Raw genomic sequence first — 17,464 nt, 5'->3', positions numbered from 1 at the left:
TAAAAAGCCTGCTAGGGTCTCCACCAACTTTTCTGTCACTGTGTCACTACAGAATAAACACAAAATATTTTAGTAAGGGTGATGATGTTTATATTAAAAAGCCTTGTAATTGATCTTTACTTTGTCATTGCTGTTTATAATGTCAGTGTTGTCTAGCAGTTTGAGAGGTTTGACTTCTTCCACAGTGCTTTAATGTATATGATTATCTGTAGAATTCAAATGTGGTGTATTGGTTTTGTGGTCACTGCTGAGATATCCAAGATGGCGGTGCGGTAGCTCGCAGCAGCTACTCCTGATCCAAAATGGTGCTATTTTTGTCACTTAGCCCGACTTTTACGGCACATGGACATCGGAGCAACCGGTGTTCGTTTCTACCATCGTCAGACACTGTTAAAATATAAGATTCATGCAACAACAAAGCTGCATGATGATCTGCAGGAGTTGCTATGCGAACTCTGCTTGCTGTGGAGACCATGCCTCCAGTCCTCGGCATCGCCTGATGCCGGTGCCCGGGGGAGGGGACGTCGTAAGCGGTGTGCGAGGAAGCGAAAGCGCGGCAAGTGGGCGGGGGTCCATGCTAGGCTAAAAACAAACCCTAGTCGGCTGGCTCTCCCATCTATCCTGCTCTCAAATGTTTGCACCCTGGACAATAAACTGGACTACATCCGACTCCAGCAGACTACACAGTGTGAGCTTAGAGACTGCTGCGTCTTTGTTTTCATAAAGACGTGGCTCAGCAACAGAGTTCCGGATGCCGCCATTCAGCTAGACGGGCTTGCCTCGTTTCGTGCCGACAGAAATACAGCACTGTGCGGTAAGACTCGCGGTGGTGGCTTGTGTGTTTACATCAACACGGAATGGTGCACTAACTCTGTGCTAGTCTCTAGTTACTGCTCATCGCTGGTGAAGCTTGTGACTGTTAGATGCAGACCTTTTTATTTACCACGGGAATTCACAACTGTTATTATAACCGGAGTTTACATTTCCCCCAGCGCTAACGCTAAGGAAGCGCTCTGTGAACTGTATGGGGCTATGAGCGAACTGCAGAACGCTCACCCTGACAGACTGTTTATTGTCGCCGGAGATTTCAACCATGCAAATCTCAAGACAGTGCTCCCTAAATTCCATCAGTATGTGCCTGTGACAAAGATGCCTCCCTTTCAGATGCGCTGAATGACTTCTACGCTAGGTTTGAAGCAAAGAACGATGTGGTGGCGAGGAAGACCACCCCCCTCCCAATGACCAGGTGCTCTGTCTTACTACGGCTGATGTGAGGAAAACTCTACGTAGAGCAACCCATGGAAGGCTGCTGGACCAGACAACATTCCTGGCAGAGTGCTCAGAGGATGTGCAGACCAGCTGGCAAATGTCCTTACCGACATCTTCAACATCTCTCTGAGCAGCACCGTCGTTCCAATGTGCTTCAAGGCCACCACCATCGTCCCCATGCCAAATAAGTCTTCAGTGTCCTGCCTCAATAACTACCGTCCCATCGCACTCACACCCATCATTATGAAGTGCTTCGAGAGGCTCGTCATGAGGCACATTAAGACCCAGCTGCCCCCTCACTACACCCACTGCAGTTCGTGTATTGTCCAAACCGTTCAACAGACGACGCCATCGCCACCACCCTCCATCTAGCCCTCACCCACCTAGATAAAAAGGACATATACGTTCGAATGCTGTTCATAGACTTCAGCTCAGCATTCAACACAATAATTCCTCAGCACCTGATTGGAAAGCTGAACCTGCTGGGCCTGGACACCTCCCTCTGCAAATAGATCCTGGACTTCCTGACTGGGAGAGCTCAGTCAGTCCGGATCGGGAACAGGATCTCCACCACCACCACACTGAGCACTGGGGCTCCACAGGGCTGTGTGCTGGTCCACAGCTGTTCACTCTGCTGACTCACGACTGTGCAGCAATACACAGCTCGAACCACATAATTAAGTTCGCCGATGACACGACCGTGGTGGGTCTCATCAGCAAGAACCACAAGTCAGCATAGAGAGCTGGTACTAGATACTGGTGTAGAGCCAACAACCTGTCTCTGAATGTGGACAAAACAAAAGAGATGGTTGTTGACTTTAAGACAGCGCAGAGTGACTGCTCTTCGATGAACATCGATGACGACTCTGTGGAGATCGTCAAGAGCACCAAATTCCTTGGTGTTCACCTGGCGGAGAACCTCACCTGGTCCCTCAACACCAGCTCTATTACCAAGAAAGCCCAGCAGCATCTCTACTTTCTTCGAAGGCTGAGGAAAGCACATCTCTCACCCCCCATCCTCACTACATTCTATAGAGGGACTATTGAGAACATCCTGAGCAGCTACATCACTGCCTGGTTTGGGACTTGCACCGTTTCGGACCGCAAAGCCCTGCAGAGGATAGTGAGGACAGCTGAGAAGATCATCGGGGTCTCTCTTCCCTCCATCAAGACATTAACAAAAAACACTGCATCCGCAAAGCAACCAGCATTGTGGATGACCCCACACACTCCTTACACAAACTCTTCACCCTCCTGCCATCTGGCAAGAGGTACCAAAGCATTCACATTGTCTCTCACTGTGCCTATTGTCCTTGTGACAGCCCTATCAACTGCCAGCATCTAAAGTGGTGGTAATGGGTTTTGTTTTTACAAATAACCACAAACACATTTTCTTTTAGATATGTTTATTCTTTTCATAAATTATGCTAAAATTTCCAATCTGAGTGCACGCATTTTGGTTAATAATAGTATTCATTTGATCAGAATTGTTTAGTGCGTTATACCTGTCTTTTTGTTTCTTTACATGCTCCTGCTGCTGAGTCATCTCCCAAAGGGAGAGCTGGAGTTTGAAACTGCCTTTTATACTACACCACAGGAAGTGGAAGGAACCAACTCCTGGCAGTGGGCAGGGGGACTCTGAACTACAAAATACTTAACAACACAGCAGCATGTGGATCATTTGTTTGGGTTAGATTAATATTGGGTTTTGGCAGTTTTGTTTGTGTAATAATTTCTTATGGTTGGTTGTTGGGTTTATTTTGGGTCTTGGTAATTGTAGTAAGTTAAGTTTTCTCTCCTTTGTGTTTGGTGTAGGCTAGCCTTTGTGTATATATATACCCCTCCTTTTGTATCATTCGGGTGGTCAGGTTTGTTATGTTAAGATGTATATTGTAGTTTTGTTATGTTGACCTCAGTTTTGTTATGATCTTTAATTGACATAGTTGGCTAAAGTATTTTTGTTTGATCTTTAATTGACATAGTTGGCTAAATAAAGCCTAAACTTTCTTAACAACATCCGTGTGTCCTTGCCTTTACTGCTTGGTCCCTGATAGTCCTATTAATTTTTAGTAATTTATTGTACTGTTCCGTATTTTTTGCACATGCACTTTATATAAACTATGTTATTTAGTCTGTGTAGTCTCATGTGGTTCTGTGTTTGTCATATGTTGTTTTATGTAGCACCATGGTCCTGGAGGAACGTTGTCTCGTTTCACTGTGTACTGTACTAACTGTATATGGTTGAACGACAATAAAAAAAACACTTGACTTGACTTGACTTAAAGTCAAGGCTTGCTCTGGCTATTCAGTCTATGGAGTACACTGATGTGCGTTGCAGTGGTAAATTTGCTTGGGGGGCTGAAAGACTTGCGCTAATGGAAAAATCCAAAAGGAAGATTTGTTGCTGTTTTATTTGTGTTATATTGAATTACTGTATCTTGTAATTTGCTGTGATTTTAATTTGGGTAGAGTGAGAGTGTGAGACAGAACCTTAAAGTGGGTGTCTCATGCCAAATGCGTGAGAGTTTGCAATCCTGTACTCATTAAGTATATTCATTACTAATGAGTATGCATGTGTTGCTAAACCAGAAGATAATGTTTTTAATATTTGTCTAGTCTTTAATTCCTTTCAGGTTAATGTTATTGATTTGTTTACATTAGTATCATGTTTGTTTATGTCAAGATTTACACAAAGACATACCGTAATTTCCGGACTATAAGCCGCAACATTTTTCCCACGCTTTAAACCTCGCGGCTTAAACAACGGGCTAATATATGGATTTTTCCCGCTTTCAAATTTTATAAAAAAAAATATATATATATTCTGTGACGTGCTCAGTTTTTTGGCGGCATGAATCTTTCATTAGACCAATGAAATTGCCGAACGGGTTAAGGTCAAACAACTTTTTTGTTTACTGTTTAGATTAAATCGAGCGCGCTCAATCTTCCCATCATTCTGATTACGGTAGTCATTTTGTCACCCTCAAGACACAGAGAAATGCATATGATGCAGCTTTCAAGTTGAAGGCGATTGATCTGGCTATTGGAAAAGGAAATAGAGCTGCTGCACGGGAGACGTTGGAAACAGCAGCGTGATGAATTGACTCAGTGCAAAAAGACAACTAAAGCTGAGGCTATTCAACTCCGACACCAAAGGAGATGACTTCAGTGGTTTCATGTGCACAAGAGGAGGAAGATAGTGACCAATGACTTTCTTGCTAGGCTACTGTTTACTGCAATTTTTAAATTTTTTGTTACAAAAAATTCTCTCCCCGTCCGGGAGAGAAAAGCGGTAAGGGCGCTTACACCTGAGCTAATGTCTAACACCTGTGTCTAATTTCAGTAAGAATGGGGAGAGCGGCATAAAAAGGCAGCAGAGAGAGTGTGAGTGAGTGAGTGAGTGACAGACAGACACACACACGTCAGTCTAGTGTTGGCGCATAGAAGACCAAGAATTGAGAAACTTTATAAAATTCAAGTGCCCTGCTTCACGTGTCCTTCTTGGGAAAACTAGTTTTCAGCACTTGATGTAAGCGCCCTTACCGCTTTTCACTCCCGGACGGGCGCTTGATCACGCCCCCTCTGCTACACCGTGTTTCGTTAAAGCCTATTTATTTTTGTTACAAGCCGTGTTTCGTTAAAGCCTGTGTAAAGTTCATTTGTTTCAATGTACCGGTAGGCACCTGCGGCTTATAGACAGGTGCGGCTTATTTATGTTCAAAATAATATTGTTTTTAAAATTCAGTGGGTGCGGCTTATATTCAGGTGCGCTCAATAGTCCGAAAATTACGGTAAGCTGGAAAAAAGAATATGGTTACACTTAATGAGGTTCCATTTGCAGAAGGCCCAGCAGAGGTTGTAGTTTCTTCGCCAGTTGAGGAAGTTCAACCTGCCACAGGCGCTGCTGATACAGTTCTACTCCACAGTCATTGAGTCTGTCCTCTGCGCTTCTATAACTGTCTGGTTTGGTTCAGTCAGACATCAGAAGACTTCAAAGGAGAGTTGACTGCTGAGAGGAATAGTATCGCTCCCTATCCACCCTGCTAGAACTGTACACATCCAGAGTGACAAAAAGGGCTGGTAAAATCACTCTTGACCTCATTTACCTAGAACACCTCCCCTTCAAACTGTTGCCGTCTGGCCGGATCTACAGAGCACCTACACCAGAACAGCCAGGCAAAGGAACAGTTTTTCCCCCCAGGACATCCACCTCATAAACAGTTTCTAAAAGAGTCATAAAGGCCTTCTTGCATCACTCATGCTTTGCGTGATGTAATTTGAAAGCGAAGAGTGTGAGATTGTCAGAACTGCCGCTATCGCCATTGAGAAAGTGATCCTTATGGATTTAAAAACAAGATGTTCTGCATGACCGTGTGATTGCTTTATTTATTAAACAGGAAAGGAGGACTGATTTTCACTTAATGTAAATTGGTAAGAGCTTTTTGCATTGTTATAACAACATCAGGAGTTTTCTAAGTGTAAATTAGGAAGGTTGAGCATTCAGTGTTGGATCAAGTTTTGAAAAGTAGTGCTGCATACCATTCAACTCGGAAAGTCTGATTTTACAACTTCCTGCTAGGAAAAGTGCAATGGAATGCATATTGAAGTCAGAATTACAACTTGTAGGCTCTACACTCTACAATGATGCAAGGTTGTTAGATGAAAACTTGTTTTCCAGCTTCTCAGACTATCTTCTTTTAGCCACTCTGATTTCTTTATTCAGTGTGTTCCTGGCCTGATTGTACAAGACTTTATCTCCACCCCTGTAAGCATCTTCTTTGGCCTGACGAAGCTGCCTGAGCTCTGCTGTAAACCATGGTTTGTCATTGTTGAACGTTAACTAAGTCCTAGTAGGAATGCATATATCCTCACATGATGCAACAGTATCTGTAAACTTGTCCAGGTCGGTGGCTGCAGCCTCAAAATCGCTTCAATCCGTGCAATCAAAGCAGGCTTGTAGTTCCATCTCTGCTTCAATGGCCCATCTTTTTACAGTCCTTACTACAGGCTTGCAGTGGACTGTAAAAGTGGAACTTGGCTGATTATAATTTCTGTCTTTATGTTGGAAGAAGATGAATCAGACAGTGATCAGAGTGTCCCAAAGCTGCTCTAGGGACCGAGCGATATGTATCCTTTATTGTTATGTAGCAGTGATCCAGTATGTTCCTGTCTCTGGTTGGGCATGTAATGTGCTGTTTGTTTTTAGGAAGTTCAAGTTTGTGATTTGCTTTGTTAAAATCCCCAAGAATAATAATAACGGAGTCCGGATATTGTTGTTCTTTTTCTGTGATCAGATCAGCCAGCTGTTGCAGCGCTGCGCTCACAAGCGTTTGGCACGATATACACACCAGAATAAATGATGAAAACTCCTGCGACACGTAGAATGGCTTACAGTTAATAAAGAGTGCTTCCAAATTAGGACAGCACATCTTCTTTAACATTGTTACATTTGTACACCAACTTTCATTGATGTAAAAGCATGTTCCACCATCTCTTGATTTCCACATTAAATCCGCAGTTCGATCTGCTCTGAACAGCTGAAAGCATGGCAGATGTAATGCGCTGTCCGGAATAGCTTCACTCAGCCAGGTTTCTGTGAAGCACAAGGCAGCAGAGCTTGACCAGCGCACCTGCTCATCTCCCTCGCCTGCGTCTCTTGAACAGCAAAGTTGCGCCTCTGACTAAAATGTCCAGCAAAGTGTCAGAATATTAAAAAATCTGGAAAAGATTGTCTTGTATATGCTGCTGAATGTTCAGCACTTCGTCCCTGGTAAAACTGACTGGAAAAAGATTACTAAACATAGGACAAATAAAAACAAAACAACAAAAGAATAGAAGCGCTCCACATAGAGGCGGCCATCCGCGGCGCCATCATGATAACATCATGTTGTTACAACATATACTAATACATTTTTAAAATCAAACGTTGTATTAGTTAACTTTAATGCACTATGAACTAACAATGAACAATTGTTGAGTGACTGATGAGATATTGAGAGCACCTGCAGAGCTGAAATAAAAAATAAAGAGAGAGAGGCTGAAAGCGCTCTATACATTCTATAGCTCCACACAACTTCTGATTGTCACGTGTACTCAGATTTGTGTTTGCATGTTTATTTGTTGTTTAAAGGTGCTATATGAAATATTTTTACCGTACCAAATCATAAAATGACTATGTCATTAGAGAATTAGGAAACATGCTAATGCTGGCTTCGATAACAATGATACAGCCAGTATATTCTACTTTGAATTTTCCATTCCATGCTGGAGTTTCTGTTTATGCTTTGGCCTGTGTGATCCCACCCACTGCCCACTCACCAATAGTATTTCGACACTGCCGGGTTGCCAGATTTGAACAAGTTTGTAGGCAAACAAAACTGCGTGCTGCAGCCATGGAAGACAGCAAACGAACTGGATCAGAGTTACCGATTCAACCCAACCTAAAAAGCCTCGCCATCCATCTAAAAACCACCATGACCAGTGACGTAGTAAAACAAGGATAAAAATGGGTAATGCCTTTGGAAGATGGAGACACCTTAAAGCCCAGAAATCCTTTAAAATGGATGCTATTTACGCGTCAACATTCTGGCAACCCGCATGAGCTTCAAGTCTGGGCAGACTCTCCAATATTTTGAATTTGGATTGCAATACCCATTTCAAATGCTTGATGTCAAATCTTACATATAGCACATCTTTATCCTATTCCTGCTCACTGTGCAATGAGTCAGAATAACTACCGTAATGACTCTAGAAATTGGGCAACTTAATATTCATACACATGTACTTCTTACACATTTTTAAAAACAAAACGGCATATTCATGTGAATTACGTCATGTCTGAAACTTTAAATTCGTGAATACTTAGAATTGTCAACAACTCACACTCTAAAGGCAACTCTGTCATGCTTCAAGGGCTGAGTAAGCACTCATTCATTAGAGGAGCAGTGTAAGTGTGTGACGAGGAGGGCGTGGCCAGGCCGTAAGGATGGATGCCGGCCACTGAGTTACCCCAATCAGCCGGGATAGGGATAAAGAGCCAGAGGTGCCAGTGAGAGAGAGAGGGTTTCACACGGCTGATGGAACGTGTGCATTTCGTGTTGGGCTGAAAAAGCCAACAGTGAGAGAGACACAGAGCTGCGTGTGTGTGTGTGCTGGCATCTGTGTGTGTGTATATCTATATATGGACCTATAAAGTACCTGGAGAGAGCTATCCATTAACATCCCCATTCATCTCTATGACTGTGCTCAGCTAGTGCAGGGTTCCCAGAATACTAGTGAAATGGAGGCTGTCACTTTTGCTCATGGGTGCTCAGCTCTGGGAGTTGTTTTCCATGCTTGTTCAATGAACCATAAACAATGAATGAACATGCACCTGTGGAATGGTCGTTAAGACACTAACAGCTTAAAGATAGTAGGCAATTAAGGTCACAATTATAAAAACTTAGGACACTAAAGAGACCTTTCTACTTACTCTGAAAAACACCAAAAGGAAGATTACATGAGGCCTGTACTCTGAAGCAGGATCGATTTGGAGGTGGAGGGTCCGTCATGGTCTGGGGCAGTGTGTCACAGCATCATCGGACTGAGCTTGTTGTCATTGCAGGAAATATCAATGCTGTGCATTACAGAGAAGACAACCTCCACCCTCATGTGGTACCCTTCTTGCAGTCTCATGCTGACATGACCCTCCAGCATGACAATGCCACCAGCCATACTGCTCGTTCTGTGCGTGATTTCCTGCAAGACCGGTATGTCAGTGTTCTGCCATGGCCAGCGAAGAGACCGGATCTCAATCCCATTGATCTGGGACCTGTTGGGATGGACGGAGAGGGCTAGGGTCATGCCACCCAGAAATGTCCAAGAACTTGCAAGTGCCTTGGTGGAAGAGTGGGGTAACATCTCACAGCAAGAACTGGCAGATCTGGTGCAGTCCATGAGGACAAGATTCACTGCAGTACTTAATGCAGCTGGTGGCCACACCAGATACTGACTGTTTCCCCTTTGTTCAGGGACACATTTTTCCATTTCTGTTAATCGCATGACTGTGAAACTTGTTCAGTTTATGTCTTAGTTGTTGAATCTTTTTTATGTTCTTACAAATATTTACACATGTTGTTTGCTGAAAATAAAAGCAGTTGAATGTGAGAGGACAATTTCAAGTTTTTATATTGTTCATTGTTAGTTTTATGTTAACTAATGTTAACAAAAGTATGTGCTACCAAGAATCGGCTCCATAAGATTATAGGTTAACTGATCAATATTATAGTTAATGGGATAGACTGTTAATATTCCCAAGAGACTCATTGTAGCCTAATTGTTCATATATTTTTGTTGTTCATTGAATGGATCCACAACATCCAAACGTTCTTGTTTCTGTTTTATCACAGACATTTATTAATTTAAAAAAGTGGAAAAGTACAAGCTAGCTGAAACTTTACAAACAACATTTTCTTTACTCATACAGAGCAATATACAGTTTTCTCTCAAATCATTACATCCATTATAATTTTCAGAAATGTCATATGCATGAATACAAAATAATTTACAAAGTCACATGCAACCATATTAATTGATTTTCTAACAGTAAGATGATCTTAAAATACGAATTCATATAATACCAAATCAGTGCAGGGAAACATGATTTTCTGGATGTGTACAAACAGTCTAATGAGGATAACAGTGCAGTTCCACAATGACTTGGTTTCAAAGTCTCGATTTCAAAATGATATATTATGGTCAGATTTGTTATTCTATGGTCCATTGATCAACTGAAGGCTATTCCTTATCAGGAAACCTTTATTCATCCTCAAATCAGACTAGTCTTTTCTATTGCTGATATTTGTGCTTGCAAGCTGTTTCACCCTGCTCTACTGGTTAAAGTTGGAAACAAGAGCCTGAGCATAAACATAATGTTGCCTTTCAGGCAGAAGATGACAGTGAACTATCATAGCCTAAAACATATGTTGGGTCCATCCTTGATCAGACATTAATGTTCCCTTAGCCTTTCTGTTTCCTATAAATAGTGATATTATATTAGGTGAACCAGGATGTGTTTGCTGTATATATTTCAGATCAAAACAATTAATTAGAAATAATGTCTCAGATATCTCTTTTGGTGGAGAGGAAGAGACAATTAAGGACTATTTTTGGATTTAGGCACATTAGTCCTTTTGACGTAATTGTTTGCAGATCTTGGATTTCCATCAAATGTATGACTAAGTTGTTTTGGAAGCATGGTGTATTAATTCTTCCTTGCAGTAGCTGCCTATATAATTTTCTGCTTGCTGAGTCTTAAAAGAAGTTATGCAAAGATTTAGACACAGTGAGATGCTTATCTGTGAACATTATGCATTGTAATACCCTCAGACATTTATCCCATAAACTATTGTATTAAATGTGCAATATTAGAACTGCAATTTTGAAGATCAAGGTTTCTTTACTTTTTTTTTTTTAAAGCATCACTAAACTATAATAAAAGGAATTCAACAATCAATGCATTTGATCATGACTGGACATTACAGGACTGACTCAGTCTTATCATTGACATTCATTGTAACTCTGCACTATCTACAGAGCAGAGATTAAATATATATACAGTCTGATTTAAAAATACATCAAATAATGTACATGCATATAAACCTGCAGTGCAAAGTAATAATTACATAATACACGTTACTCTCCATGATGCTTGCCTGTCCTATTCACTGGAAAAATACATTTTAACTTTGCAAGTGTGGCATGCTTAGATTACTTCTCGGCAATGGCGGGCAGCATGCACGCGCGAATGCGGGCCTCCTTCCATGCACTGCGGCACTCTGCGATCCAGTGGGACACAATTGTCTGTTTGTCCATGCAGCGACTGCTCTTTCCCCTCCATCCAGCAGGGGTGCCATCGAGCTTTTTGGGAACACCATTACGTGCAGCAAGGCTACTGTCATCCAGCTTCTTCCTGTGGAGCGGTGACCGCTGCAGGACTGTTGCCGTAGTGACCGTCTCAGCCAGGCACAGCTCAGGACAACTGCCCTTGCGCTGAGTGTCAGGTGCAGAGAAGCTGCCTGGGTAGGTGTCACTGCGTGGCCTGCGTGGAGGAATGCTCCCCCTCCTGTTGGAGAGTGCTAGTGCACCTCTGTTGCTGTAGAGGTACTCTAGCGGATCCATGGGGCCTGGGCTGTCACCTCTGCATTCACTGCCCTCCTCTGAGGCCTTGTCCTGCAGCGGTTCTGACAAAGCAGATCTGCCGATGTCTTGCTCTTTGTGGGCTTGCTGAACAGTGTGATCGCTACTTGTGGAGGTGTGAGGCTGTGGAGTTTGCAGATGCTGGCATAGGCGGTGCATTCGTGGGCAGGGTTTTGGGGAGTCTAAAGGGCCTATGGAGAGGATGTCACAGTCAGGCTCATGCATAGGGAAGGTGGGCCGGGCCAGATGGCATATGGAGAGGAAGTAGTCCTGTGCTGTAGAGTGCTGGCTGTTGGTCTGGTTCAGGTCCTGCACCAGCTCCTCATAACCCTCCCTGATGGTGGGCAGGCCTCGTTTCACCAGTAATCTGGACCTTGGACGCATGTCTGTAAAAGTGGGAATAGTGGGTCATCACATAATGCGTCTTTACCTTCATGGTCTCAAAAGACATGTTACTATACCAAAATTTGTACAAAATGTTTACATGGCTTGTTGTACCTTTACGTATAGTGGCAGTTTTGTGGTGAAATGAACACTAGATGTGCTAAAACAACTACTTTTATTTCCTGTCACACAAATCATGATTAAAACACTTTTCAATCACCTAACCCTCATAAACACTTTTCCCACTGGGGTCGGTTACATAAACATAGCCATTAACTAAAGACTTCTAACGTCTAACAATTAGTCTGAATAGCTGAAGACGCCATAGAAGGCCTATTGCATAAACCAAGCTAAGTGTAAAGTAAGACACTGAACAACTTTTTAAAAAATGTCAGACAGTGGACCCTCAACACAGTTTTACTTAGCTAAAAATAGATTGCTGGAAGAATGCAATGCTTCCAAATCAATTGTAATGAATTTAGGGATTTTAATCCAAATAATAATAAAAAGAAAATGTTACCCACAAAGTCTCAACTCAAGCCCCTTTTAACCCTCAACTGAAGCAGAGACTATTTAACAGATACAGGCCACTAATATTAAAATGAATAGGAGAAAGTGGAGCGCCCAACCAAAGAGCTTTAAGCGCCAACGGTCAATGGATGTAGAAATGAAGTCCCGCCTTATAGGAAAAAGAGCCAATCACCTTTTAGATACAGACATCGCCTGTCAATCAACTCGAGGACACGCATGCACATTAGCTATACAATCCGGGAAAATTGTGTATTTATTGTAATATGAGGTAAAGAAGTGTAACGGGAGCCAGCTGGTAGATAGCTGTGCAGTGTGTAAACCTCACTCTCCTGACCTCAAGAGGTGCACTAGCAATTGATGCTAGAGGCTGTAGCCTTTAGCCTCCTTGTTAGAACACCCGCCTCCCACGCCGGTTCGAGTCCCATTCGGAGCGGGGTGAGCAGGGTGTGCAGAAGTGCAATTTATGATTCCAGTATTGTCAAATATTAATTTATAATTTGAAATATGTTGTTTGATCGTAATCTTGACCAAATTTCCTCATTCAGGTAGATAGGAGCTGCACTTTCATGACTGGAAATAGCCTCCCGAGCATGGTTCGAATTACGTGGGAGCCAGTGGGAGCTGAGCTCCCATAGAGAGAGGATGAGCTCCCATGAAAGCAGTAAAATCATACACCTGTGGGGGTCTCTAAAAATCAAAAGCACCATTATTTTAAATTACAAATAAAGCATTTTTTTCCTTCAATATATTCCTTCAATGTTTATGTTAACCCTTTTGCACGTATGATCGATCAACACCGGTGTGATTAGAACGGTCAGTGCATCACGTGATCAACTGCTAAATTCAAACGTGCTTTCGAGCTTTGGCTGGCGCTGAGCCAGAGACAGACGCGCTCAGTGCTGCTGTCATGTATCACAACCATAGACAGATCAACTGTTCTGTGTTTTCAACCACATAATGTTTATTTTAGGTTTCAGACATTTAAATACACATAAGTACTAGCAAAAAAATATTTTGAGTTTGTAAAATACACACTAATGTCTAGGGAAGCGGCAATAATAATCCTTTCCATTAACGTTACGTTACAATAAGACACGTTTTCATATCAGATACACATTGTGTAAGTAGCTTTACATTTTACTCTATTCTTCTCCCAGTTCACCGGCCACTTACTTTCATGTATTTCGTGAGAAGTTGAGGAATTGACGTGTAGTAAAATAACATGGCGCCGCCCATCGCACATACAGCTCAACTAACTTAACGCGATCGTTATAAAGGCGTTTAAACAACAAAACACATCCACTTGCACATATTTGACAATCGGAATATCAGTGTTTCATGTTATAGCTAATACATTTGTGAATATTTTGTATAAAAAGGAAAAATGACATAAAAGCAGATCATCATTCATTCATTCAGTCACCTAGAATAACTCACGCTGGGGGATCAGTTAGAATATTTTAGAAATAGTGTAAAGTTCAGAACCAGCAACCATGCCACCAAAAATAAAAAGACTGCTACCAACATCAGGTACAACTTTGGCAAAATTCGGGTTTATTTAAAAAAAACAAAAAACATCATCAGTGGACAGTCTACTCATTTCTCTACTCCTGTATTAATAAACATTGAAATCAAAAGAATCAAGTGCAGTGTTAAGCAATTATTTATCACACACACCACGCCTGCTTATAGGCTACTTTTTTTTTTTTTTTAAGAGACCCCCACAAAGATGAAATCATAATTCGAACCCTGCTCCCGAGAGCATTCCATAGACACCCGACAATGGACTTGCTAGAAAGAATTTGGGTGAATCTCAATGTGCGTTCCTTTGTGTTCTTACGTTCTCATGGACTCGTTCTACATCATCATCCACTGCCGAAGTTTGATTCCAATCCTCAAGAATGCAAGTACCGAGAACGCAGGAAATTTCCTGGATGTGTCCTTGAAATTGAGGATGCATCGGATGGTGACTTGTGGGCAAGAAATCGCTACTATGGTAGCGGAAGACATTTATTGTTTTGTTTTTTCCTCAAGAGTTTCCTGCTGTATACTCGTGAAAGTCTGACGGCTCGTGAGAGTCGTTATACTCAGTCAACATTTTTTGTTGTTTTGGGGATTATTTTAATACAGTAATAAACATCATAAAGAATGAGTGTTTATTCTTTTAGCGTGTCACTAGTCCTGCAAAACCTCACTGATGTGATCATTTTAATGCTGTCACTGGTGTGATAATGCTAGTAGTTCTAAAAATTATGTGGTGGTTTAGCAGTAATATTTTTCATTTCACCTTTGCTTTTTCTGAAAGTATAATTTAGGTTTAATTTAAGGGTGGGGAGGTACTGTATGTTTTGTTGATATAAAGCTCGATAAAGCATTAACCTCATCTGTTTTGGAGAAACTCACTTTTAGCGCAACACAGTGGACATTTCACATCGCAACTGCCGCAATACGTGTAAGGAACCACGTAATGTCATTTAGCAAAAATGTTGTCAGTCATGTTTTTTTATTTTTATTTTATATGAGATCAGGCTCGTCTTTACACAGGCAGGTCCAGGCTGCTTTGAGCAGATTCTGTGCCTAGCTCTAAATTGTCATACAACAATAAGAAATTAATGACCCATGCCATTGTTTTAATCATAATTCAACAGTGTTGTTTTAAAAGTTGTTATTACTGGCGCCATCATTTCTTATTCAATGCTCAGTCCGGTAATTCCAGAAATCAATGCATATAACAGGAAGGACCGGTTACAGGAATAAGTGCAAGCCCAGTCTCCATGGCAACACCTCTTCCCATCACATCCCAGGCTCAGATTTCATAGCAATTAGAACACACACACACACACACACACACACACACACACACACACACACACACACACACACACACACACACACACACACACACACACACACACACACACACACACACACACACACACACACACCTCTTTTTATTGTGGAGGTCCAATGTAAACAACCCAGCACGCATTCCCTTATTTAGTTAACCTTTGTTGCCTGAACCTGCAAAGCATTTTCATAGCCCTAAAATACTCCTGCACAGTTCTATGTAGCAAAAAAAAAAAAAACCATTTAGGAAAATGGTAACAGTACACACATCTTCCAGATCAAAGCAGGTCTGACCTACACAACCAATTACGACGGACCTCTGGCGCACTACGATTTCTGACGACAACTGACAAAATTCAAAGAATCTCTTGAAATGCCCCTAATCCTCAGGACTTTAAAATGAATCAAAGCCTAAATTAATTCAAAACCTATTTTGAAAATTAAAATGATCTGCCAACTACTAATCAACAACAACTATTGACCAACAGCATATCAGATTTGAGTGCGTGAAGACTTCAGTTATGATGCAAATGTATTTTTACCATAACATTTTAAAAATATAGGTATTTTTTCCTTGCCTCTGGTTTAAGTGGTTTTGATGTGTGTGTCGGGTCCCACCTGTGCAGGGTCTCTGGCTGCTTGATGTAGCGATGGCTGATGGGTCTCTTCTGCCTCCACTCCGCTCCTCTGTGTACTGCCTCAGTTCCCTGCCTCCGCTCAGAACCTCCAACTGCTGCTACACACAAAATAACGACACACACACACACACACACACACACACACACACGTAGGATTTAACCCTACGTCAGAAGTCTGTTAAGCACACTCTTGTTCCACACTGACATTATTCTGTAAAACACAAAGATGTTATGCAGAATGTTAGCCTCAAAAGAAGCAATGAAAGTGAATAGTGAATGAGATTAACAATATGCTAATCTCCTTTTGTGTCCCACGGAATGAAACAAAATCATATGGGTTTGGAACAACATGAGGGTGAGTAAATGATGACATAACTTATTTTTGGGTGAACCCTCCCTTTAATTGTTCGATATAGACCACTGCTCACCTACATTTGTCATTACAAAAAGAGGGAATCAATGAGTCAGATGTTTGTTTTACAAGTAATTTTAGAGATAACATTTTTTATCTTAGGGCTCTGATTGGTGCGCTTATCTTGAGTGAAGAGAATTTATAGCCTTGTTTATATGCTGAGGTCTGCAATTATACAAAACCCTCAATGACCCTCACCACGCACATGCTGCTCTGAATATCATGCTGTGAAATGGACAGTAAACTTGGGAGTGCCTATATAACAAACACCACCACCTGATTGCCCTCAAATGGTGCCTCAGATGTTTACAAGTGTGTATGTACTGTAGTATGTGCACAGTGGAAGTCCCAAAAACACACTGAGAAATGTGCTATAAAAGAAAGTGAGGCTGGAAGAGGTGAGTGGTAAATGAATTTGCTAACAGCTGATTTGTGTTGCAGTGAGCAGCAGTGGGGATAAAATGAGTAGCATCATCAGCAGAACGAGACAGAGAGAGCTGATCTGAACACCGATTTGTATCTTATGGTTTTGGAGTGTTAAAAATAAAGTTAATTTGGAGATGATATCGCCGTCCCCCACTTACTCTTTCTACTGGTTAACTGGGGAATTGTTATAAATACATCTTCCATGTAGTTTAACCTGCCCATAAACATACATGATTGAAATACACACAAGAAATGCAATAAGTAAACATACAAAGTCTTTTACCTGTTATTGGAGCTAGTAGTTCTGAATATTCCACGATTGTTGAGTGAGTTGTTGCTCCATTCCCTAAAAGGTGATACCATTGACATACACTTCAAGAAGAATAGACTGCCTTTTTAAGCCATATACATAATGTTCACTCTCTAGAGTGTTGTTTGACAAGGAAGGGTGAAAGAGAGTGAGAGAGAAACAAAGGGAGGGACGAGGTGAGAGGGAGGAAGTTGTTTTGAAGGAGGGAAGGTGGAGCAGATTGAACATCAGCACAATGACACACCAGCCCAGCTAAATTCAATATGATCCCACTCCGTTTAGCTCATTGTTGGTCAGAGGTCATATAAACTATCAAGTTTGTCAACAAATTGAATTTGTTCAGTAATGTAGGTAAACAGTCCCATTTATTTATTATAGAGCCTGTATTATGCAAATTTACAGGTTCATTTTATTTTGGGGGTCTACCAGAAAAGGTTTACATGCTTTAATGTTCAAAAAACATTATTTTTC

General features: G+C 41.6%; 1 protein-coding gene across 5 annotated transcripts; it reads right to left on the bottom strand.

Annotated features, from left to right (window-relative positions):
• Positions 1-9,682: 9,682 nt before the first annotated feature.
• On the bottom strand, positions 9,683-17,123 carry LOC127625267 (uncharacterized). Of its 5 annotated transcripts, none has more exons than XM_052100452.1 (3): positions 16,967-17,123; positions 15,826-16,056; positions 9,683-11,831 (listed from the first exon to the last, which is right to left on the bottom strand). In XM_052100452.1, exon 3 carries the CDS (start codon positions 11,827-11,829, stop codon positions 11,017-11,019), a length of 813 nt encoding a protein of 270 aa, XP_051956412.1. In that variant the 5' UTR covers positions 11,830-11,831; positions 15,826-16,056; positions 16,967-17,123; the 3' UTR covers positions 9,683-11,016. The 5 variants fall into 5 exon arrangements, with proteins under 5 accessions (XP_051956412.1, XP_051956415.1, XP_051956411.1 ...); XM_052100455.1 differs by having other exon boundaries at positions 15,786-16,007; XM_052100451.1 differs by having other exon boundaries at positions 15,826-16,007.
• Between the last annotated feature and the right edge of the window lie 341 nt (positions 17,124-17,464).

This window comes from Xyrauchen texanus, chromosome 31, assembly GCF_025860055.1.
Source record: "Xyrauchen texanus isolate HMW12.3.18 chromosome 31, RBS_HiC_50CHRs, whole genome shotgun sequence".
Taxonomy (NCBI): domain Eukaryota; kingdom Metazoa; phylum Chordata; class Actinopteri; order Cypriniformes; family Catostomidae; genus Xyrauchen; species Xyrauchen texanus.
Note: the sequence above shows the minus strand (reverse complement) of the source record. Positions and strands in the feature narration are given on the sequence as shown.